At 37.5% G+C, this 25085-nt stretch overlaps 1 protein-coding gene across 1 annotated transcript in view; it reads right to left on the bottom strand.

Annotated features, from left to right (window-relative positions):
• PRMT9 (protein arginine methyltransferase 9) overlaps window positions 1-25085 on the bottom strand; it is a 37423-nt gene that overhangs the window by 7672 nt on the left and 4666 nt on the right. Inside the window, exons 3-9 of the mRNA XM_021698769.2 lie at window positions 23051-23287; window positions 22358-22525; window positions 19556-19658; window positions 17215-17321; window positions 12772-12964; window positions 11101-11284; window positions 6298-7012 (exon numbers count right to left, since the gene is read on the bottom strand). Coding sequence (XP_021554444.1) covers window positions 6298-7012; window positions 11101-11284; window positions 12772-12964; window positions 17215-17321; window positions 19556-19658; window positions 22358-22525; window positions 23051-23287 — 1707 coding nt within the window. The remainder of the gene's footprint in view (window positions 1-6297; window positions 7013-11100; window positions 11285-12771; window positions 12965-17214; window positions 17322-19555; window positions 19659-22357; window positions 22526-23050; window positions 23288-25085) is intronic.

Here is a 25085-nt window from a genome sequence, read left to right as displayed (position 1 = left end):
TTTTGAAATATTTCAAAATAAAAAGTTGATGGAAAAGTTTACAATAAGACTGTTCTTTTTTTTTTAAGATTTTTTTTATTTATTTGAGAGAGAGAGAGCGCACAAGCAGGGGAGAGGGGCAGAGGGAGAGAGAGAAGCAGGCTCCCCACTGAGCAGGGAGCCCGACGCAGGGCTCGATCCCGGGACCCTGGGATCACGATCTGAGCTGAAGGTAGACGCCCAACTGACTGAGCCACCCAGGTGCCCCTAAAAAACTATTCTTCTAACAGCTCTCCCTAAAGATTAACTAGCTAATCAGAAGCCATGTCATAATCAGGTCATCTGAAGAACATAAAATCAGCAAGGAGAGTTAGAGATGATTCCTAAATATAATGGCATTAGACTGATTGAGACAAGTCATGATCCTAAACCAGGATAGTCTCTCTTCAGTAAATATAAGTACATGATTATTTATGTTGTAATAAGTCTTATATATTACAGATCAGCCTTAAAAAGGGCTCCATCCTGACCCCAATGCTTTGCTTATTTTCATTACTGCTTTCCTATCAACTTCTAGTATTTTAGGTAAATTCTAGTAGAAATTAATCTCTACAATTAGTAAAATTACACAGCTCTTAACAAAATTCCCATCTATGTCTTTAGCAAACCAGATAAAAATTTATCTTCCAAAAAACTGGAGAAACCTGTTTCCCTCAAATGGGTAAGGTTTAATTCTGAAAATTCATGTTACTAAATTTTTCTGAAGTTATCTGCTAATTGTGATCCACTTAAATGGAACCAGATCTAATTTTTCTTTCAAGAGCACAAGATCTCAAATGACAAACTAGCCACAGAGCTTTATGCTGCTTGACTAATTCCCTCCATCCCCAGATAACCACAAGAGGGTACTGTACTATGAAATCTGCAAGCTGAAAAAGCATATAGGTTAAAAGTCAACCTCTAACCATAAAAATCTATGGGAAAGAGGAAGGGAGGGCAATACCTCAAATCATTTCAGAAAATCAGACTAAACAAAATATCAATATTTTATCTGCTGAAACTTAAAAAGTCAGAAAAGGCTGAATCAAGTACTATGACCATGCCAGAGATAAATATTACACAAAGGCAGTATATGAAAATTATTTTAAAAGGCCATGGTCCTACTATTTTAATCTAAAATCTTGACAAATCCTTAACTCAATATTACTGTCACTAACAGGAATGCTTCTTAGTTATGTTTAGATAAAACAGTAATGCCTTGCAACTCTGCTTAGCTTTACTGACATTGTTTTGTTGTCACTTGTACCACTGGAGCTGCCAGACTCCTCAATGGAATCCTCTGCACAGCCAAATAACACTTCTGAACCATCTGTGCCTTTAGGAGTGAAAAAATACGTCCCAACTCAAAAGTCTAACCATAAATGGCAAAAATTCTGAAGAGAAGAAATTCTTCAGTTTCCTTGTGACCCAACACAAGATGTTTTTAAATGGGTTTAAATTAAAAAAAAAAAGTACCAAGCGTTTAAACTTTCTCCTGTATTTTTAGTATGACTAAACATTTTAAGACAACTACAAAAGTAATTAGAAACTAAATACTTAAGTCTGTGAAATGACTCGTTTTCCCTTGCTTTTTTTTTGGGGAGGGTGCTGGGAGGAGTTCCAGTGAGAGAGATGTCCTTATCCCAGATATAATCTATTCTCCCAATCACTAATTTCACCCTTTCACCAGTCATGAGACCTCCCCTCTGTTAGAGGCTAAAGAGGAGGCCTGTGTGAGAGCATCTGCATACCTCTGTCCCCAGAATCAAGATAAGCCTATCCATCCAGGTAAGGAGGTTGTACCACAGCTTGGGCTAAAGGAAAGAACCACTGGTTCCCCACTGTTACTCAGGAGGTATTTGAAAGAATACTGGGTTAGGGGGAGGGGGGTGGGAGGATGGGTTAGCCTGGTGGTGGGTATTGAGAAGGGCACATTCTGCATGGAGCACTGGGTGTTATGCACAAACAATGAATCATGGAACACTACATCTAAAACTAATGATGTAATATATGGGGATTAACATAAGAATTAAAAAGAAAAAAGAATACTGGGTTAAAACAATGATTACGGGCGCTACTAGCATTTACTGCCCAGAGATGCCAAACATCCTGCAATCCATAGGACAACTGTAAAAAACAAACAAACAAAAACAAAAACAAAACAAAACTGTCCCACTCAAACTGCCAATAGGACTCCTCCCCCTACCAAGAAACACGGGGAAGAGGAGTTGGTAGCTTTTTTTTTTTTTAAAGATTTTATTTATTTATTTGAGAGAGAATGAGAGAGAGAGAGAGCATGAGGGGGGGGAGGGTCAGAGGGAGAAGCAGGCTCCCCGCTGAGCAGGGAGCCCGATGCGGGACTCGATCCCGGGACTCCAGGATCATGACCCGAGCCGAAGGCAGTCGCTTAACCAACTGAGCCACCCAGGCGCCCAGGAGTTGGTAGTTTTACATAAGTTGTTTCCCACTATAATAACTAATCCTTCACACAGAACACATTGTCTGCTAATTGTTTTTATAACCAAAAATGGTTTTTAAAAATCCTTTAAAGGTTCCATGTAAATAAAATGTGACTGACTGAAAGCTCTTCCACTAAGATCAGGAACAAAACAAGGACACCCACTTTCACTACCTTCATTCAACATAGTCACTGGAAGTTCTAAATGAAGCAATCAGGCAAGAAAAATAAAGGGCATCAAAACTAGAAATGAAGAAGTAAAATTATCTCTGTTCAAAGACATCATCATCATGTATTTAGAAGCCCTAAAGATTCCACATAAAAATGTTACAAATAATAAATTCAGCAAAGTTTCAGGATATAAAATCAACACACACAAATTAGTTATATTTTTATAATTTACATGAACAACCCAAAAAGGAAATTAAGAAAACAATCCCACTTACAATAGAATAAAAAATTAAAAAATACTTAGGAATAAAGTTAACCAAACAGGTTAAAGATCTGTAAACTGAAAACTACAAACATTGCTGGAAAGACACAAATAGGGCAACTGCATGGCTCAGGGTCCTGGGATCTGCTTGTCTCTCTCCCTCTGCACCCCCCAACCCCCCTCCCCACTCGTGCGCATGCATGCACACTCTCTCTCTCTCACAGAGATAAATAAAATCTTTTTTAAAAAAGATACAAATAAACCAAAGACATCCCACATTCATGGACTGGAAAAAATAGTTAAAATGTAAATACTACTCAAAGTGAGCTATACAGATTTAATGCAATCCCTATGAAATCCCAAGAGCATTTTTTTTTAAAGATTTTATTTATTTATTTGACAGAGAGACAAGCAGGGGGAGTGGGAGGGAGAAGCAGGCTTCCGACTGAGCAGAGAGCCCAATGAGGGGCTCGATCCCAGGACCCAGGGATTATGACCTGAGCCGAAGGCAGACGCTTAACGACTGAGCCACCCAGGCGCCCCCAACAGCATTTTTTTTACCAAAATAGAAAAACCCCTATCCTAAAATTCATATGGAATTTCAAGGGATCCAGAATAGCCAAAACAATCTTGAAAACAAAAAAAAAAGTTGGAGGTTTTACACTTCCCAATTTCAAAACATATTATAAAGTACAGGGAAAATAACCATACAAGCAAAATGGTGAATAGGAAGCCTCCGACTCACCTCTCCCCAGAGACACTTACTTAATAAAAACACACAGACTAAACTATTTCTGGGAGATATGCAGAAACCAGTTAAGAGGTTCCTGTACCCCAGGCCAGTGCACAGCCAGAAAGAACTGCATGGAAGATGGTAGGAAAATGTATCGCATTTACTTGCCATAGTCTCTTCCCCAGGCACCCACAGCACAGTACAATCAAGAGAGAACTCCCAATTCCCAGTTTCTTGTTGGGGAGAAAAACGAGAAGAATGGAATGTACGTCATAACATTCTGACTTTTGGGGGGGGGTGGCCTGCCCAAGGGACTGGTTTCTCTCTTGCATGAACCTAAGCAGTGACAAAAAAACGGGAGTCAGGTTGGGGACCTCTGATAGATAAAGGAGATCACTTGGCTTGGTTAAGGAGCGGAGAGTGTGCAATACCACAGACAGACATCAGGGTGAGCTCTAGTACCATGACTTGCCATAGCACCAAGGAAGCTGCAGTACTTCAGTCAGAATTACCATATGACTCAATTGCACCCCTAGATACGTATCAAAAGAACTGAAAGCAGAATCTCGGAGAGATGTATACACACTCATTTTCACTGCAGCATTATTCACAGTAGCTAAAAGGTAGAATAACTCAAATGTCCAACGACAGATGAATGGCTAATGAAACTAGCATATTTATACAGTGGAATATTATGCAGTTTAAAAAAGAAGGAAATCCTGTTACATGTTACAACATGGATGAACCTCAAAGACATTATGGTAAGTGAAATGATTCTACATATGAAGTATCTAAAGTACTCAAAATAATAGAAACAGAAATTGGAAAGGTGGTTGCCAAGGACTCGGGGGCAAGGGGAATTAGTGTTTTGTGGTTATAGAGTTTTAGTTTTGCAAGATGAAAAAGTTCTAGTGATCTGCTGTACAACAATGTGAATACACCTTAGTACTACTAAACTGTATGTTTAAAATGGTTAAGATGAAGAATGCCTGGGTGGCTGTCAGTTAAGCATCTGCCTTTGGCTCAGGTCATGATCCTGGGGCCCTAGGATTGAGCCCCCTGTGTCTGGTTCCCTGCTCAGCGGGGAGTCTGCTTCTCCCTCTCCCTCTGCAACCCCCTCCCCTTGCTCTCTCTGTTGAAGAAATAAAATCTTTAAAAAAGTTGTTAAGATGATATATATAATTTAATATTGTTTTTTACCACAACAACAAAGAAACAATTAGTCGCTTAAAAACACATTTATTATAAAGCTACAATAATCAAAATAGGATGGTAATGGCATAAAGACTAAACATGTACATCAACGATAACAGAACTAAAGACCTCAGAAATAAACCTTGACATACATGGTAAAATGGTTTTTCCCAAGGGTGTCAAGACCATTCAATGTGGAATGGATGTCTTTTCTACTAACAGTTGTTGGGAAAACTGGGTATCTATTGTCAAAAGACTGAAGCTGGGCTCTGAATGCCATATACAAAAATTAAATCAAAATGGTTCAAAGACCTAAATTTAAGACCTAAAACTATAAACATTCTTAAGAGAGAACATATGAGAATGGCTTTAGGCCATAGCATCTGACAATGATTTCTTGGAAATGACACCAAAAACAGGCAATAAAAGTAAAACAAACAAAAAACAAAGTGGACTGTATAAAAAATTTAAATTTCTGCATATCAAAAGATATTATCAATAAAGCAAAAAGGCAACCAACCCACAGAATGGGAGAAAATATCTGTCAGTGATGTGATAAGGGATTAATATCCAGCTACATAGAGAATTCCTAAAAACTCAATAAAAAAAAAAAAATCTGACCCAAAAACTGGCAAAGAACTTGAAGAGACATTTTTCCAAAGAAGAAATACAAATGGCCAATAGGCACTCAGATCTGAACAGCACAACTAAAGGACCTTGAAGCTTAGTCAAATTTGCTTTCAATATTAAATAGTAGGGTCAAGTTTGCCTCCAGCAATCAACACTGAAGGGAAAATACCTTGGGGAGAGAACTGTATTATAAAATAAAGATTTTAAGACCTAAGATGACTGGGGCTTGTTTATAAGAAGCACTTTGCTCTCCCAATATACCATCAAATGTGTACTACATGTTTCTTAAAGGTATTTTTTTTTTAAGATTTTATTTATTTATTTGAGAGAGAGACAGAGTGACAGAGATAGTGAGAGAGAACATGAGCAGGGAGAAGAGGAAGAAGCAGGCTCCCCGATGAGCAGGGAGCCTGACGTACGGCTCAATCCCAGGACCCCGAGATCATGATCTGAGCCAAAGGCAGATGCTTAACTGACTGAGCCACCCAGGTGCCCATTAAAGGCCTTTCTTATATCATGAAGATGAGATTTGATTTTTCCTTATTTACAGAATATCTTTAATTGTTCTTATAAATCTTTACTTAATTCTCTATATTATAGAGAGGCAGTCCAATCCCAAGGCAGGCTCTCTTCTTCACACCTACAGAGAAGGCGTTCCTTTAGATGAAAAAATGAGTAATGACATGCACACAAAGAGAAAGGGATAAAGTCACATATCCTGAAAAGGAACACACGTAATCATGACTCATTTGTACAGCTATGCCATTAAAGAACTAAAAGAACTGACATGAATTTAAGCTCAAAAACCAAAAGTTGTATTTTGTGTTTTACCTGGATATTGCTGCTTTTTCCATTATTTCCTGCTGAATGAGCCCAGATGGCTCAATGACATCCAATATAATTATACTCCACAGCTTGTCTGATTTTGGCCTTTGCAACACAGCAGATTCATCTTCCACATGTCTCAACCAAAATTCGAGTGTTTCTTTAGGAAAGTGATTGGCTTCAGATATGAGGTCCAGAGTGATACGATGCTGGTCTTTCTCCACAGAACTGTAAGGTTTAACCTGCCCAAGTGTGCCAGCAATTAAGGGCAGAAGAGAGAAGCCTTCAGACACATCTAACACATAGAAAGGTTCAGGGATGCTCTCTTCAGAATTACTCTCTTCATTTCCGCAGCTCAGCTCATTCTGACACTGAGTGTCCATGGCCTGACACAGTTTCTCTGGAGTCAACGAAGACAACACTCTTCTCATTGCCATTTTAAAGCCTTCGTGATAGAGGTTGTTATTAAGCAAAGCAATTTCTGTGGATTCCAATATACATGTCTGCTCCACAGCATCTGGTTTACTGGTCTGAAGGTTAGCCAGGGCACTACAGAGTTCAGCCTCACCTCCTAAAGACATCAAGTCTTTATCCTGGGTAAAATTTTTTCCAGCACCCACTTCATGTTCCAAACCAAAAATACTGATATTCTGGATTCTTAAGTAACAATCTTGACAAGACACTTCCATCATCACATGGTCCCCAGGTTTTATCCAGTAGTCTCCGTAAAATAGTAAGAAAGAAAAACGAATTGTAATTGATGAATATATTTATAAGTCTGAGGATCATACAAACACTTCCACCCTCCCCCCATTTTGAAATCACTACAGGAAAGATTGTATCTATTGATTTAATAGAAATAAAATTAATTTATTAATTTCCTACAAAACACCAGGAAAAATCCCTCCAGCTTTCTTGGCCAAAAACTTAAGTTTGAAGACAATTAACTCATCGCATAACAGAGAGATTCAAGAGCTCCATTACTGAACCCCAACTATTAGTACCATAGTGCTTTTAGTGCAATCAGTAGGTATCATCATCCCCATATTAGGGGGTGGGGGAAGAGCTGCAGGGGACTCTTAATCTTCTTCAGTAATGAAGCCAACAATAACAAAGATAAATCAAAGTCTGGGGTCAATACCAAACCCTCACCCTAGCTTAAAGGGACATTCTTTTCTCTAAGAGAAATTTCCGAAAGACCAAGGCAGCATTTAATAGAATCTTATCAGTAATATTTCTAACTCTAAGTATTTAGACACTTGCATGTTTAGGAATTTGACAATATATGGAAGGACTAAGTCCTACAATAAAGACCTATAAAGCTCTTATCCATGAACTTTCAAACTCAGTAAAACTTTAAAATGTAAATGTAGGGGCGCCTGGGTGGCTCAGTTGTTAAGCGTCTGCCTTTGGCTCGGGCCCTGATCCCAGGGTCCTGGGATCGAGCCCCACAGTGGCCTCCCTGCTCAGCGGGAAGCCTGCTTCTCCCTCTTCCACTCCCCCTGCTTGTGTTCCCTCTCTCACTGTGTCTCTGTCAAATAAATAAATAAAATCTTTAAAAAAAAATAAAATAAAATGTAAATGTAAAATCACAATTCCTTCTTATCAGCTTTAGAACCAGTTGAAAATACAGGTTATTCTTGTGATTACACATTTAAAATGTCCTTTCCCTAAAAAGGATTAAAAAAAAAAAGGTCCATGTGTCTAAGTAACTATAAGAAAGTTTGAATAAACAAAAATAACACATGAAAAGATGTTCAACATCACTCATCATCAGGGAAATGCAAATCAAAACCACAATGAGCTATCACCTCACACCTGTCAGAATGGCTAAAATAAAAAACACAAGAAACAAGTGTTGGCGACAATGTGAAGAAAAGGGAACCCCTGTGCACTGTTGGGAAAACTGTGGAAAATAGTATGGAAGTTCCTGAATAAATTAAAAACACAATTATCGTATGACCCAGTAATTCCACTACTGGGTATTTACCCAAAGAATATGAAAACACTAATTCAAAGGGATACACATACCCCTACATTCACAGCAGCATTATTTACAATAGCCAAGGTATAGAAGCAGCCCAAGTGTCCACTGATAGATGAATGGATAAAGAAGATGTGGTATAGAAGGGAGAGGGTGGGGGGGGGAATGAGTTAAACAGGTGATGAGGATTAAGGGGTGCACTTGTTGTGATGAGCACCAGGTGATATATGGAAGTGTTGAATCACTATATTGTACACCTGAAACTAATATTACACTGTATGTTAACTGGAACTTAAAAAAATTTTTAAAAAGATGTGGTATATAGATATAATAGAATATTAGCCATAAAAAATAATGAAATCTTGCCACTTGCAACAATATGGATGGATCTAGAGAGTATAATGCTAAGTGAAATAAGTCAATTAGAGACAAATACCATATTACATTCATATATGGAATTTAAGAAGCAAAATAAATGAACAAAGAGACAAATAAAAAACAGATTCTTAACTATAGAGAACTGGTGGTTACCAAAGGGGAGCGGGCGGACAGATGGGTGAAATAGGGGAAGGGAATTAAGAGTATATTTATGATGAACACTGAGTAATATAGAAAATTAACGAATTACTACACTGATTATCTGAAACTAATATAACACCATACGGTAACTATACTGGAATTAAATTTTTTAAAATAAGATAAATAAACTCAAATAATAAATGCCACTTACTGAGTGCCAGTTGCCATGCTGCTGATAGGCATTTTACATCCATTCTGTTTTTTTTTTTTAAGATTTTATTTATTTGTCAGAAAGAGAGAGAGATCACAAGCACAGTGAGCGGCAGGCAGAGGGAGAAGCAGACTCCCCGCTGAGCATGGAGCCCGACGCGGCACTCGATCCCAGAACGCCGGGATCATGACCTGAGCCGAAGGCAGACGCTTAGCTGACTGAGCCACCCAGGCGTCCCTTATCCATTATTTCTTAAAATCCCTACAACAATCCTGCAAGGTAGATAGCATCATCCTATTTTTGTGTATCACATAATAAAAGCTCTGAGACATAGTCAGCAAGGCCAGCCAGGGAGTCAGTAAGTAGCAGTGCCAGGACCTGAATCCAAGTCTACCTGACTGACTCCAAAAACACCATACTAGCCACACCACTATACTCATTCCAAGACTTAACGATCTTGCCAAATTAGATCCTTGACTAGGAAACTACACAGAAACAGAAACTTATTACCTCTCCCCCCATTTAAAAAAGGTAGAATTTTTCTATGAAATATAACTTATGTGAATATACTGAAATCCATCAAATTGCTGGTAAAAAATTTCTATACAAAAAATATCTTTAACATAGAACTTCCCTAGGGAAGTCCATGAATTTATAAACCCTTTAAAACTTCAAAATTTTGTTTTATATGTGTGTGTGCACCTTTATGACCTGGGACTCCACAGATTCTGTAAGCAGCAAGAACTCCTACACTAGTACTTTTCCACTGTTCTATAAATAATGGACTAGCATTTCTTTTATCTACAGATAACTAGAGTAATCAGAGCTGAAGAAATGATATTTTTAAAATATTTATTTATTTGAGAGAGCTTGCATGTGAGAAAGGGGAGGGGCAGAGGGAGAGAATCCCAAGCAGACTCCCACTGAGCGCAGACCCCCTACAGAGGGCTCAATCTCAGGACCCAACACCATGACCCCAGCTGAAATCAAGAGTCAGACACTCAGCCAACTGAGCCACCCAGGTGCCCCAATGATAGACTTTTTTTTTTAAAGATTGTATTTATTTATTTGACAGAGAGAAACACAGCGAGAGGGAACACAAGCAGGGGGAGTGGGAGAGGGAGAAGCAGGCTTCCCACGGAGCAGCGAGCCTGATATGGGGCTCGATCCCAGGATCCTGGGATCATGACCCGAGCCGAAGGCAGACGCTTAACAACTGAGCCATCCAGGCGCCCCCCAATGATAGATATTTTTCAGTAGTATGCAGCAATTATGTTTTACTTTTCTTAACTACACATATTAATTATTTAAAACTACTTTTTTTAAGGGCGCCTGGGTGGCTCTGATGGTTAAGCGTCTGCCTTCGGCTCGGGTCATGATCCCAGGGTCCTGGGATCGAGTCCCGCATCGGGCTCCCGGCTCAGCAGGGAGCCTGCTTCTCCCTCTGACCCTCTCCCCTCTCATGCTGTTTCTCTCTCGCTCGCTCTCTAAAAAAATAAATAAATAAATAAATCTTAAAAAAAAAAACAACTACTTTTTTTAAAAGTAAGTTCTGGGGCGCCTGGGTGGCTCAGCCCATTAAGCGTCTGCCTTCCACTCGGGTCATGATCCCAATGTCCTGGGATCGAGCCCCACATGGGCTCCCTGCTTAGCTGGGAGCCTGCTTCTCCCTCTCCCACTTCCCCTGCTCATGCTCAAGCGCGCTCTCTCTCTCTCTCTCAAATAAAATCTTTTTCAAAACATAAAAAGTTCTGAAAAATTTAACCAATCTTCCTTGACTGGAAACTTCATATTCAAAGTAAATTTTTTTTTTTTTTTAAAGATTTTATTTATTTATTTGAGAGAGAGAGAGAATGAGAGAGAGCACATGAGAGGGGGGACGGTCAGAGGGAGAAGCAGACTCCCTGCCGAGCAGGGAGCCCGATGCGGGACTCGATCCAGGGACTCCAGGATCATGACCTGAGCCGAAGGCAGTCGCTTAACCAACTGAGCCACCCAGGCGCCCCCAAAGTAAATTTGTTTTACACGACTTCAAATGCTTAGAGGATTAAAGCAGTAAGATTAAAAAACAAACAAACAATTAGATAAGATATACCTGCAAGGTCATGTACAGGGTAGATAGCCTGTTCCCAACATGTTTCCTCATTAGGACTTGTGGATAAACTGTGTTCATCATCAAGCTGGAGTACAAACCAAACCACAACAGCATCTAGTATGCCTTCTTTAATAACAGGAATACCAATTTTACCAGGTTTTTTAGTTGCAAGACTTTTTAATTCCTGACAAAAATGTAAAAGGAATGAAAACATTTTATATACTTAATATACACATGCCCCAATATTACATCACTTTCCATTTCTCTAATTCTCAGATCTGCCCAGCATCCTTAGGAAAATCAGTATCTTGACACACTTATAGCCATTTAAGGCATACTGGATGAGAAGCTCCCATCTATCATAGTGGAATACTGTGCAACTATTAAAAACAATGAGGCAGATACATAATACTGATGTAGAAAGAAGCCCATGACATATTGAATGAAGGCAGCGAGTGGCAAACAAACAGATTTTGTTTTTTAAAAAGCGTGTGTGTGTGTATAGAAGAACAGAAAAGCAAGTCTGAAAAGATGTACTTCAAATTGGTGATCTGGGGGAAGTAGGACCTAGATTTTAGAAAGGAAGACATACACTTTTTCTTTTCTGTTCTTCATTACTTGAAAGTGTTAAACAAGCAAATAACTTCCAAATTAAAGCCTTACTAAGGTGGGTTTTTTTTTTTTTAAACTGTGGCAAAGAAAAATTAACGTAAGAAAAGCTCAAAATAAGAAAAGGACAGCTTTGGGGTATTTGACATCTATAACTGTGTTGTTCCCCTCTGTACCATTATATCAGAAATGAAAGGCTCTTGAAGCTCAGCCTCAGTAGGTAATGTCAAAGTGTTAATGTAGCTCCAAACCACCTCAAGAAGAACCTAGTAGCAATTAATAGGGGATTAAATTTTATTAAATTTATTAAATTATAAAGATCGTAGGCTAAAATGACCCTTACAACGTCTTCTGTCCCCAGGCATGTCTCATCTAACCTTAAAGATCTTCAGAGAAGGACTCTATGTAACCTTTCTCAATTTCCTTGAGTACTTTCTTTATGCAGCACATCTGCCCACCACTCACCAATACACACACAGATAGATACATAGAGTGACCAACTTCTCCTGGTTTGCCCAAGACTGTCCTAGTCTAAAACTGCAAGTCTCATGTCTTGGGAGCCTCTCATTTCTGGGAAAACTGATTTGGGTGATCACCCTAATACAGATACAATCTGGAGATCTGGATTACTGTTCGTTTTCAAGGAATACTGTTAACTTGAAATGGCAGCATGACACTGAGAAAGTCAGAAAGCTCTAGGTTATAACTCTTGCATTCACACCTGCATAATTTGGGGAAAATTAATGTAAGCAATAGTTCCCTCATCTATATAGCACAAGGATAATTATAATTGCAACACTGTTGTAAAAGAAATCTAAGAACGCATGTGAAAGCACCTGGCACATTATACATTCCCAACAAACCTTAGGGATTTCTTTTCCTATGTATTTAAAGTAAGTACATAATTTCAAGAGAAAATACTGGTTACCATTTAATCATTTTCCTTATATATAGTAAGTAGAATCCCATGCAAATTCATAAAATAAGACTGTGCTATGTATTACTTTAACAATGCTTGAAATTTAATGCTCAGAACTTGTAACTGAATTTTTTTTTTTTTACCTGAAGATTGTTGAAATCTACTGTCATAATTTGAAAGCACTCTGTCAAAGCCAAATATCCTCCAGGAACTCGACTCATCTTTTCAGTTGTATATGGTTCAACTGTCTCTTCAGCATCTACAGAAGAACAAGCTGGACTCTGAAATTTCACATTTGTTGGTAAACAGATCCCAGCAACATTCTTAGTACCCACCCTGGTAGGAGGGAAAATAAGAAAGGGAAGGGAGAAAGATGGTTTCTTTGTGTTTTTTTTGTTTTGTTTTGTTTTGTTTAGAATCAAGTAACACCATCTAATATTGAGTCCAGAAAAAATAAACATAAAAATGAAATAAAACTTCACTGACAGAGGTTTAAACACAATTACATACATAGTCACTAACTATAAAAGAAAATAAATGACAAATAGGTCTATATTGAAATTAAAAACTCTTTTCATCAAAAGATACTCAGCTTTCAGAAAGTACAAAGGTACACTGAGTAGAAGCAATTTATAATACATCTATTCAAAAAAGGGCTCTTATCCAAAATATATTTTTAAATTTCTACAAATAAAAAAAGGGCAAAAGACACTTCCTTCCCTGTGTAATTAACATTTTTCCTTTTGTAATAAATAATTTGTGAGAAGATACTTTTAAACTTATAAATATCTTGACCTTCATTAAACTTCCCCCCTTTGATTTGATCCATTCATAATTTTTGCTCCTATCTTTACATGGGGATTGCAAACAATAACTCTGCAACATTTGTTATTAGTCAGCATTCTACTGCTGGAAAGAACTGTCCTTTTGTCTCCATTTATGAATTTATTAATCTATTTATTATAAGTAGGAACTCATGGATTCTTATTTTACTCAATGGGTTTTAATTGATAAATGCCCTTATATTTATGTATGTATTTGGTGCTTAATTTGTCTCAGATTTGGCCAGTGGGAGACCCTTCCAAGCATACTTCTATGTCCTTTTAATGGCCTATACTTTTTTTTGAGTACTTCCTTAATTTCTGATGCAAAATGTTTCAGAGTCATCTTGAATCTGTCCTACCCTAGTCCTGGAAGCAGCCATTTCTCCAAGGAGCTATATATAGTTCCTTTTGGCAAGGAATGGAATTTAGAAACCAAGACCTAAGTGCCAGGTATGCTCATTGCTCCTAGGATCATACCTTGTCTTTTTCACTTAATAGTGTATTATGAACTTCTTTCCATGTCAGTACATGTACCTTAAACAATTCTTTTTGACACTTACACAGTACTGCACTGGGTGAATGTTTATCAAAAATTATTGAAATATTTTCTTACTAATAAGCCTTCAGATAGGTTTTCCCAATTACAGCATTACAGTAAACATCCCTGTACACGTATCGCTGTACACACCAGAAGTAGAAATACTAGGTCAAGGACAATACAGATCTTTAGTTTTGTTAGATAATGCTAAATTGAGCTACTAAAATGTTGTACTAACAGTATGTAAGTTTTCCCCACACCTGTAAGAAAATAGGATGTTATCATTTTTAATGCTTACTAATATAAATATTCAAAAAAAGTTATACTGACTTAACTTCCATTTCTCTGATTAATAGACAATTTTAAGTATATTAATGCTTTGTTGCAAAAGTTGCAAATTTTTATCTCAGTCTGTCAACTGTCTTTTAACTTTATTTATACTATCTTTCACCAGATATATTAAAATCTTTTTAATGTGGTCAAATTTGTCAATCTTTTATAGCTTCTAGACTTTATCCTGTGTTTTCCTTTGGAAAGCCTTCATCTCTCAATGGATTTTCTATACTTATTTAATTCATCTTGAATTAAAATAAGAATCTAATGTTCTTCCCCAAATGAAAAATATCATCTCTATCTCCATTCATCCATTCTCTGATCTGAACACCACATCTGTATCATTACTAAATCCCTATAAATTCCAAGGTCTGTATCTGTACTTATTGTGTTCCACTGATCTATTTTTCTATTTCTGCATCAGTGTTTTTTATTTCTAGAGGCAAATGTCTCATTTTTCTTGGCTATTCTTAAAACATGTGCTTGTTCAGATAAGCATAAGATTCAACTTATTAGGTTCCAAACTAATTTGGTTCCAAACATTGTTTCTACCAGGGCCACCTGGGTGGCTCAGTTGGTTAAGCGTCTGCCTTCAGCTCAGGTCCCGATCCTGGGGTCCTGGGATCAAGCCCCAAGTCAGGTTCCCTGCTCCATGGGGAGTCTGCTTCTCCTTCTCCCACTGCCCCTGCTCTCTCTCAAATAAATGAATAAAATGTTTAAAAAAAATTTTTTTTCTACCAGGGGTGCCTGGGTGACTCAGTTGGTTGAACATCCAACTCTTGCTTTCAACTCAGGTCATGATCTCAGGGCTGTGGGATCCAGCCCCACGTTGGGCTCTGCCCTCAGTGTGGAGTCTGCTTGGGATTCTTTTTCCCTCTCCCTCTGCCCCTCCCCCTGCTCATGCTCGCTCTCACGCTCTCTCTCTTTCTCTCTCTCAGATGAATAAATAAATAAAATCTTAAAAAAAAATTGTTTCTACTAGATAAAATAGTAGCACTAATCTCTATATATTTTCAACACCTTTCTTCATGGTCCTCAACCCACACTGCTGAGCTTCGTGAAAAATAAATACCAGGCCTCACTCACCCAAACCTACTCAAACAAAATGTATGGCATTTTTATTTTTACAAAACCTGCTCTGGTGCTTCTGTTGTATAGTCAGGCCCTTATTTGCTATATAAATGAATCAATGATGAGGGGATCCTTTTTCAAAATGGTAGATACCAGTCAATTTCTATTTTGCTCAGACAAACAAATTTAGCGACTTACCTATAAAATATAAAGAGAAAGTACTAATGGCAAAGAATCTAGAATCATGTTATACCAAGAAATCTCAGCAAGATACAACCTAGCTTTTCTGGTGGGCAATTCAGCAATGTGTCTCCATAAAGTGAAAAATGTGTATACCTTTTAACTCAATTCTTTTTTTTAAAAGACTTGAACTCAATTCTTTTTTTTTTTTTTTTTGTAGTTTTTGTTTTTTTTTTTTTAAGATTTATTTATTTTAGAGACAGCGAGAGAGCAGGGGGAAGGGCAGAGGGAGAGGGAGAGGGAGATAACCCCAAGCAGACACCCTGCCAAGCATGGAGCCTGACCTGAGCCGAAATTGGAAGCTCAACCAACCAAGCCACCCAGGGCCCCCTCCCCCATGTAGTTTTTTTTTTTTTTTTTAATTTATTTTTTTTATTCTTATGTTAATCCCCATACATTACATCATTAGTTTTAGATGAAGTGTTCCATGATTCATTGTTTGTGCATAACACCCAGTGCTCCATGCAGAATGTGCCCTCCTCAATACCCACCACCAGGCTAACCCATCCTCCCACCCCCCTCCCCTCTAGAACCCTGTTTGTTTTTCAGAGTCCATTATCTCTCATGTGAACTCAATTCTTTATTAAGAAATTTATCCCAAGAAAATAATAAAAACAAGTCCACACAGACCTAAGTACAAAGATATTTATCCTTGTTCTTAAATGCCAAACAGTAGAAGCAACCTAAAAACTCTAAACTCTGAGAACTATAAGAAATTGGTTTTAAAAAATCATGAAGCATATCTATTAACATGAAGAGGCTCACAAAGAAAAAGCAAATATATTTACTGATACTTTTGAAACAAAATTAAGTTTATACACACACACATTTACTTACACAGAGCTGACACTCAACCAACACACTAATTCAGCCAATCTATTAATTAAGGCCACTGTCTGGTTGGTTGGTGCCCTATGCCCTACCGATAACTAAATATTTTTACTTATCACCCTGAAACATGCATAGAGAAGTAAGGAAGAGTATACAACAAAGATGAACAGTAGCTATCTAACGGTGAGGAGTTTAGGATAATTTTTATTTTCTTTTACTCATCACTATGTCTTAAAATATTTATATGTTACCTTTACTGCCATTAAGTTATTGAAGGGGGCCTCTTTAATCTATCACAAATAAAAAAAAATACTAAGTTGTATCAAAATCAATTTTCCACTAAAAAACTGAAAGCTGGTTTTAATTCTAGAGTTCCACTTTATTTTTTTTTAAGATTTTATTTATTTATTTGACAGAGAGAGAGAGAGCACACGCACAAGCAGAGGGAGAAGCAGGCTCCCTGCTGAACAGGGAGCCCAATGTGGGGCTCAATCCCAGGACCCCGAGATCATGACCTGAGCCGAAGGCTGACGCTTAACCCACTGAGACACCCAGTACCCCTAGAGTTCCACTTTAAAAGTAAGAAAAAGGCAAAAAGGGAATTAAGACTGGAATAAACATCACTGAATTTAAAGGTCACAAAACTAGAAATTCTCATCCAAATAAATATTCACTAAATAAAATTTCAAGTACAGTTTAGTCTTTAAAATTAATGTTTTCTAGTATTTGCTATTTAAATTATCACTTACCTATGATGTCTTCTTATCTCTGCACATTCTACTGCCATCCCAAATATCACAGCACTTGCTGGTATAACTTTCCCATACTTTTCACAATTACCATTTTCACCTCTGATCTAAAATATAACAATAAAAATTATATTCAGTTACATGTATGTAAAAATATGTGTGCATGATTATGAGAAAGAAAATTAGTAAGAAAAAAACTTTAAAAGCAACAGGTAAGGATAAACAAGTTAAGGTATTTTTTTCTTTAAAAAGTTGTTTTGGAGGGGCATCTGGGTGGTTCAGTGGGTTAAGCATCTGACTCTTGGTTTTAGCTCAGGTCATGATCTCAGGGTCATGAGATCTAGCCCTGTGTCGGACTCCACGAGATTCTCTCCTTCTCCCTCTGCCCCTCCCCCTACTCGCAAATGCTCTCCCTGTCTCTCAAATAAATAAATGGATAAATAAATAAAATATTTACAAAGTTTCTTTTGGGGCGCCTGGGTGGCTCAGTCAGTTAAGTGTCTTATTCTTGGTTTCAGCTCAGGTCATGATCTCAGGGTCATGAGATAGAGCCCCACACTGGGGCTGAGCTCAGAGTCTGCTTGAAATTCTCTCTCTCCTTCTCCCCCTGTCACTCCCCCCATTTGCTCCCCCTCCTCTCTAAAATAAAATAAGTAAAATCTTGTAAAAAAAATTAAAAAATTAAAAAGTTTCTTTTGGGGGGTGCCTGGCTGGCTCAGTCGGTAAAGCATACAACTCTTGATCTCAGGATTGTGAGTTCAAGCCCCACATCAGGGTTAGAGATTGCTTAAAAATGAAATGAAATGCAATTGAAAAGCTTCTTTTGTTAACTAAACTTATTGTGGTGATCATTTCACAATATATACAAATTTTGAATCACTATATTCTACACCTGAAACTAATATAATGTTATGTGTCAATTGTACCTCAATAAAAAAAGCTTGAATATTACTCAGACATAAAAGAGAAAGAAATTTTGCCATTATCAACAACACAGATGGATCTAGAGTATAATGCTAAGTGAAATAAGTCCAAGAAAGGGGCGCCTGGGTGGCTCAGTTGTTAGGCGTCTGCCTTCGGCTCAGGTCATGATCCCAGGGTCCTGGGATCGAGCCCCACATCAGGCTTCCTGCTCAGGCTGGAAGCCTGCTTCTCCCTCTCCCACTCCCCCTGCTTGTGTTCCTGTCTATCTCTCGCTCTGTCAAATAAATAAAATCTTAAAAAAAAAAAAATAAGTCCGACAAAGATAAATACCATATGATTTCACTCATATATGGAATTTAAGAAACAAATGAACAGCAACAAAAAAGAGATAAACAAAAAAACACTTAAATACAGAGACAAACTGGTGATTGCCAGAGGGGAGGTGGGTGGGGGGATGGGTGAAATAGGCAATGGGGATTAAGAGTACACTTATCATAATGAACACTGAGTAATGTACAGAATTGCTGAATCAGTATGTTGTACACCTAAAACTAATATAACACTGTATGTTCATTATACTTAAATAAAAACACAGTAAATTGAAAAAATGGAGAACAATGAATGTGATGCCAAGTTAATACTAATTTTATTATTTTTTTAAAGTTTATTTCACTTTCATTGCTGTGTGTGTGTGTGTGTGTGTGGATACATATTTTTTTCAACAGTACAAATAGGAAGAGGAGGGCAACCATAAATCTGTATACAACAAAAAACTGTTGGGTATGACTCTAACTGAGAAGCCAAAATCACTATTACCTGCTTGAAAAACAAACTACTCTTCTTTTCAGCCTTTAATTAGGCACTTTTAATTCAAATCATTTCCTGTAAACAGTAAATTCTTATGACATGTTAAAAGACTCATTCACATGACATATTATAAAAACCATATCTACAATTCATGGGCCACATTAGAGGATTTCATTGGAAAACACAATTTGGCAATTTAAACAGTTATTCCTGTCCAATCAGTTGGTACCTTAAAACCATACCAAGCCAGTTATCACTACACTCCCCCTTGATAGTTTGCCAAAAATCTAAGCAGTGAAGGCTACTGAGACTGAAAAGTACTTCCCCCTTCCTCAACCCTACTCAAGAATTCCACACTATCTGTCCCACAGTGTAACCTCAAATACTATGAATTCCTTCCTGGAGTTTTCTTTGCCTATATACCCCATATACAAATACATTATATTACATGATTAAGCGGCTTTTTGCACAGATTTCTTTCCAACTACACAGTATGTACCTTGAGAGGAGGATGTATTTCATACTGCTTTGCAAGTACAGGAGGGGCTCAATAAATACCTGCTGAAATAATGAATTCTTAATCAAATTTAACTGTTATCATGCTGCTTACCTTTGGCTGCAAAAGTAAATGCTCCCATGCATGAATTAAACTCTCCACAATTCCTTCTCCAAATAAACCTGCATCGACAGTTTCTGTTACAACTAGGGACACTCTATAGAACGATTTTTTAAAGATACATGTAAGTAAAATATCATGCTATTTAAGTAAAGATGTCAAAGCTGAGAGAACAAAGGAAAAGTGTATTATAGAAACAGTCCACATATAACATTTTCTCATACATTTCACTTTTTTAATATCTACCCTCAAATCTTAAGGAACTTGACTCTACTGTTCCACAGGCTCCTCTGTTCTCCACTGGCACCCTCCGGCCAGTGTGTGTGTCTGGGAGACCCACAACCTTCACATGACCCTGGGGCCTCATCAGGCTATTCTTTCACTGCCTAAATCCTTAAGAGTGCTTCATACCCATTACCTTTACCAGTCCCCTCCTTAACGCTGAGTAAATGGATTTCTATCCCCAGTGCTCTATAAAAATATTCTCTATCATAAATAACTCCTCTCCTTGTCAAGATGAATAATCGTTCTCAGTTCTCACTTTCCTTAATCTACAAATAACATGTAATGTACCTGAGAAGACCTCCCTCTCAAAATCCTTTCTCTCCCTTCATTATCCATGTTTACGTCTTACACATTCATTGTAGCTCTCTTGTTGCTTCTCTTGCTTTACCTACTACCTTTGAGTTTTCACAAAAGCTTAAGTCCACAGAGGTGTGATCTTCTGACAATTCTTTCTAGAAAATTTCACCCAAAGACATATCAAAATAATTTCTCCCTTCTCTGAACTTCTTTAGCACTTATTGCCAGTATCATTTATTTAGGTAATTAGAAGATAAAGAAAAGTTTCATGAATATTCCTTTTCTTCCTCTCTAGATTATAGGTGGCTTGAGGACAGAAAAAACTTTGGTATCGGGCGCCTGGGTGGCTCAGTTGGTTAAGCGACTGCCTTCGGCTCAGGTCATGATCCTGGAGTCCCGGGATCGAGTCCCACATCGGGCTCCCTGCTCAGCAGGGAGTCTGCTTCTCCCTCTGACCCTCTCATGCTCTATCTCATTCTCTGTCTCAAATAAATAAATAAAATCTTTAAAAAAAAAAAAAAAAAAACTTTGGTATCCCCCATAATGCCTAAACCCAATACTATATAAATACACAAAATTTTCAATATTTATGGTTGCATACGTTTAGAATGTGGAAGTATCTCAATCATCTAGTCCAACATCTTGAAATCTCTAGATTTGCTCAAGGTCAAAATAAATTAAAAACACAGTATTGGAATCCCTATCTCCTAATTCAAAACCCATAGGTCCTTCTATAACACTATCTGTGAGAGAAATGAAGGTTAAATCAAGGTAACTGATTCATGACATGGACTGAATTGTGTACCACCGAAATTCATAAGTTAAAGCCCTAACCCCCAAAGTGACTACATTTGGAGCTAGGGTCTTTAGGAGGTAATTAAAGTTAAACGAGGTCATAACGGTGGGGCCCTAATGTGACAGGGCTGGTAGCCTTATAAAAGTGGAAAAGACACAGGCAATCTCTCTTTCTCCTCGCATGCACAGAGGAAAGGGCAGGAATGTAGCTGTCTGTAAGCTAGGAAGAGAGCTCTCACCAGAAACCAAATCTGCCAGCACCCTTGATCATGAACTTCTAGCCTCCAGAACTGCGAGAAAATAAATGTCTGTTGTTTAAGCCACCTAGTCTGTGGTATTTTGTAATGGCAGCCTGAGCGGACTATGATAATTCAGGACATTGTTTTATTTCTATAAAATGTGTCTCTCTGCCTCAAAAATCTAGTAAGACTTCTTTCATGAAAATCAATGTAGAACCCATTGAAAAGCATAAGTATTATGTAAACAAATATTACTATACATATGGAAGAACATTTAAAAAATCACAGTCCAAATGACAATAGAGTATAAAAGTCCTCTTTCAATATAAATTGAATTTAAGTAAGATGAGAAGACAGACCACCCAGGAGAGGTAGTAAAGAAAGTGCTACATTAAGAAAACTGTCTCGGGGCGCCTGGGTGGCTCAGTTGGTTGAGCGACTGCCTTCGGCTCAGGTCATGATCCTGGGGTCCCGGGATCGAGTCCCGCATCGGGCTCCCTGCTCGGCGGGGAGCCTGCTTCTCCCTCTGACCCTACCCCCTCTCATGTGCTCTCTGTCTCTCTCATTCTCTCTGTCTCAAATAAATAAATAAAATCTTTAAAAAAAAAAAAAAAAAGAAAACTGTCTCTAAAATGATAGTGTTGGGCCAGATGATTTATAAATCCATTCTAGCTCTAAAATTCCATCACCCTTGTGATATAGATTAAAGCAAGATGATATACTAAAAAGCCAAGACTTATAATATTCAAAGCATTTGAAGAACCCAGGCCAAAATACTTCGACAGCTTTCATTTTAGCCAAGGCTAACACAAAATATGACAAGTCCATCAAGCCTGATCTCCTCATGTATTATTTTTAACTACAATTTTTAAATAGTGACCACACAGGAGGTAATATCCATTTTCGCAACCAGAATACTGAAATTAACAAAAGTAAAGTAACTTGCTAAAGGTCAAGTTTATTTAGTAAATCTCTTAACATGAGTTTCTTTCAAGATATCTAAATATTTATCAAGAATATGACCTTATTATGAAAATCCATCTTATGCTAAATGAGCCTATATTACTATCTTTACAATATCAGGGTTTTAGCTTTTTATTTGGGCTAGAAGTTCTAAACAGGAATATCTTAATTTTTAAAAAATTATAAAAACTAAAATTATATAAATATTATATAGTACCTTTCAGGAATGTGTTTTGGAATTTCTATGTCAAGTGACTTCATATGTAAGAGTTTGATTCCTGCTTCCATCTTGTTTGCTGCCACTACATCACAGGCAAGTTCATACATGGTCTTGGATAACTCGCAAGCATATACCGAGTGTGCTCCAGCTTTTTTAGCAAACATGCTGCAAGGGGAAAAAAGTGCTCCATCAAGAAAAAATAATTCACTGTAGTATTTCAAATTTTAGTGGAATTATGATGCTTAGACATGGGGTTTTCCTTTTATTCTTTAACTAACACAACCATTATTCATTCCACATTAAAAAAATGAACCAATATTCGTATCAAGAAACAAATCATACAATAAATCATGACATTCGTGTTTTTAAGAAGACACAATGGGCATGGAAAATGTTGATAGGCTTTAATTTAGACAACTAGATTCAACCAGAATGTTAATGCAAAAAGTACTCTTAAAAAGCATTATTCAAAATTTCAATAGTAACCCCAAATTCTTAGTAGTTATGTCTAGCTCTTGCTAAATTAAAGTTAGTGAAAAATACAATAAAGGTAGTTGCATGAATAATCACAAGATTATGAGAAATAAGCTCTATTTTTAAATTCCACTGTTAAATTTTCCATATTTGGTAAAAAGCTTTAATTTACCTTAGCATATATGTGCATATAATTAAAACACAATTACAACAAACCTTAGAATTCCAGTTCCTGCTCCAATGTCCAAAACACTCTTGGACCCCAAACAAACTGCATTTTGGATTGCTGCGTTATAAATCGTATTCCTTTTGGTGTCATTAAGCATGATAAAGTGCCAGCGTTCCACTAACCAGTTTGCAACACGATAAAAATTCTCCTTTGCATCACTGAAATCAGGATTTAGCTTCACTGCTTTATGAAAATACCCAGCTGCTTCATCTCTAAAGCCCATTCTACAGTAAAAAATGACAGACAAAATATTCAATTATTATGATATCAATTACTGTGTCTTTGTTCATGCCACTCATCAAGCCTGAGAATCTCTCTCTCCAGCACCCCAAATCCTGCTCAACCCAAGCACCATCACCTTTGAGAAGCCTTTTGTGAGGATTACAATCCTTGATGATTTTTTTTTTCCTTTTTGAACCCTTATTGTATTTATGTATTCTAGGAGACTGACTATAAATTACTATTGTACTAAAGAATAGTAGGAGCTCTGAGTCATCCTGCATTTAACCAACTCACTAGAAAGCCAGTGCTTTCTAAAAATCATTCCCTGTGTAAAACATACTAATGCCTATAGCTAGTAGGCTTCTCTGTGGTGTGCCTCTATACCTTTTCTCTCAGTAACTGAGTGAATTATCAGTTGTGTTTGCTGCCAGACCAGTTTATACCTGTTGTACTTGTTATTATAATTACATATTTTAATTAAATATTAAAGAAACTAAATAAATAAAACTGCAAAGAGAGAGCCGTTGTTTCTGAGGACATTAAGCTAAATGCTTTGGCAAAAATCAAAGGTGAGTCACCCAAAAATTACTACTGAATGAGATGTGAGCAAATCAACAATAAAAGGGGGGAAACAACCAACTATCTAGAACTTCTTGAACTTTCTGTGGTGAAGAACTCATCTCCCCTTTTTTAAAATATCTAAATATTTGCAGACCAATACAATTCTACTGCATGTGATTAGCATGCAACTCACACATCAGATTTCAGCAGCACCCAAACTGGTCCACATTCCCTTCCACAAGTGAGCTCCCTGATCACATGCTTGGATTTAAAATATCAAACTGCTATATACATTTCTAAATGCTTACTCTCAATTTTTACACCTATCTGTTACTAACTGATAATGTGTGGACCTGCCCCAGTGTGTGGTCCACAAATTGAAGAGACGTGAGCTAGTAAATCCCTTTAACACTCATACTTCTTCACAAGAACCTTTAAGAATTTTTTTTTTAAGATTTTATTTATTTATTTGACAGAGAGAGACACAGCGAGAGAGGGAACACAAGCAAGGAGAGTAGGAGAGGGAGAAGCAGGCTTCCCGCTAAGCAGGGAGCCCAATGCGGGGTTGGATCCCAGGACCCTGGGATCATGAGCTGAGCCACAGGCAGACGCTTAACGACTGAGCCACCCAGGTGCCCCGAACCTTTAAGCATTTGAAACCAAATCAGACTATTCATTCTAGGTATGGTTTACATAAAAAAAAAAAAAAAAAAAAAAAGACATTCTGGAACTCCAAACGGAGCTACACTCTAACAAAAGGTAATGGCCCTATGTCAAATGATAGGCACTTGTGTTTTAGGTTAAAAAAAAAATGTTTAAGGTTAGTATCTGTTATTTTTAAGTATCTTGAAGACAGGATTATCTTACTCTTATTCTGCAACTGACACTGCACACAATACAGTACAAAACACATCTTAGGGGCACCTCGGTGGCTCAGTCGTTAAGCGGCTGCCTTCAGCTCAGGTCATGATCCCAAGGTCCTGGGATCCAGCCCCACATCGGGCTCCCTGCTCAGCGGGAAGCTGCTTCTCCCTCTCCTACTCCCCCTGCTTGTGTTCCCTCTCTCGCTGTGTCTCTCTCTGTCAAACAAATAAATAAAATCTTAAAAAAAAAATTTTTTTAAAAACACATTTTACATAATCATCAGTTGGTGAGACAAACCTACCAATGGATATTTTAAAATGTTTAAATATCAACAATCTGCTGAATCAATGCCAAACTTGCCCCTAATAATTTTCT

Source organism: Neomonachus schauinslandi, chromosome 2, assembly GCF_002201575.2.
Source record: "Neomonachus schauinslandi chromosome 2, ASM220157v2, whole genome shotgun sequence".
Lineage (NCBI taxonomy): Eukaryota > Metazoa > Chordata > Mammalia > Carnivora > Phocidae > Neomonachus > Neomonachus schauinslandi.
This window is presented reverse-complemented; position numbering and strand designations above follow the sequence as displayed.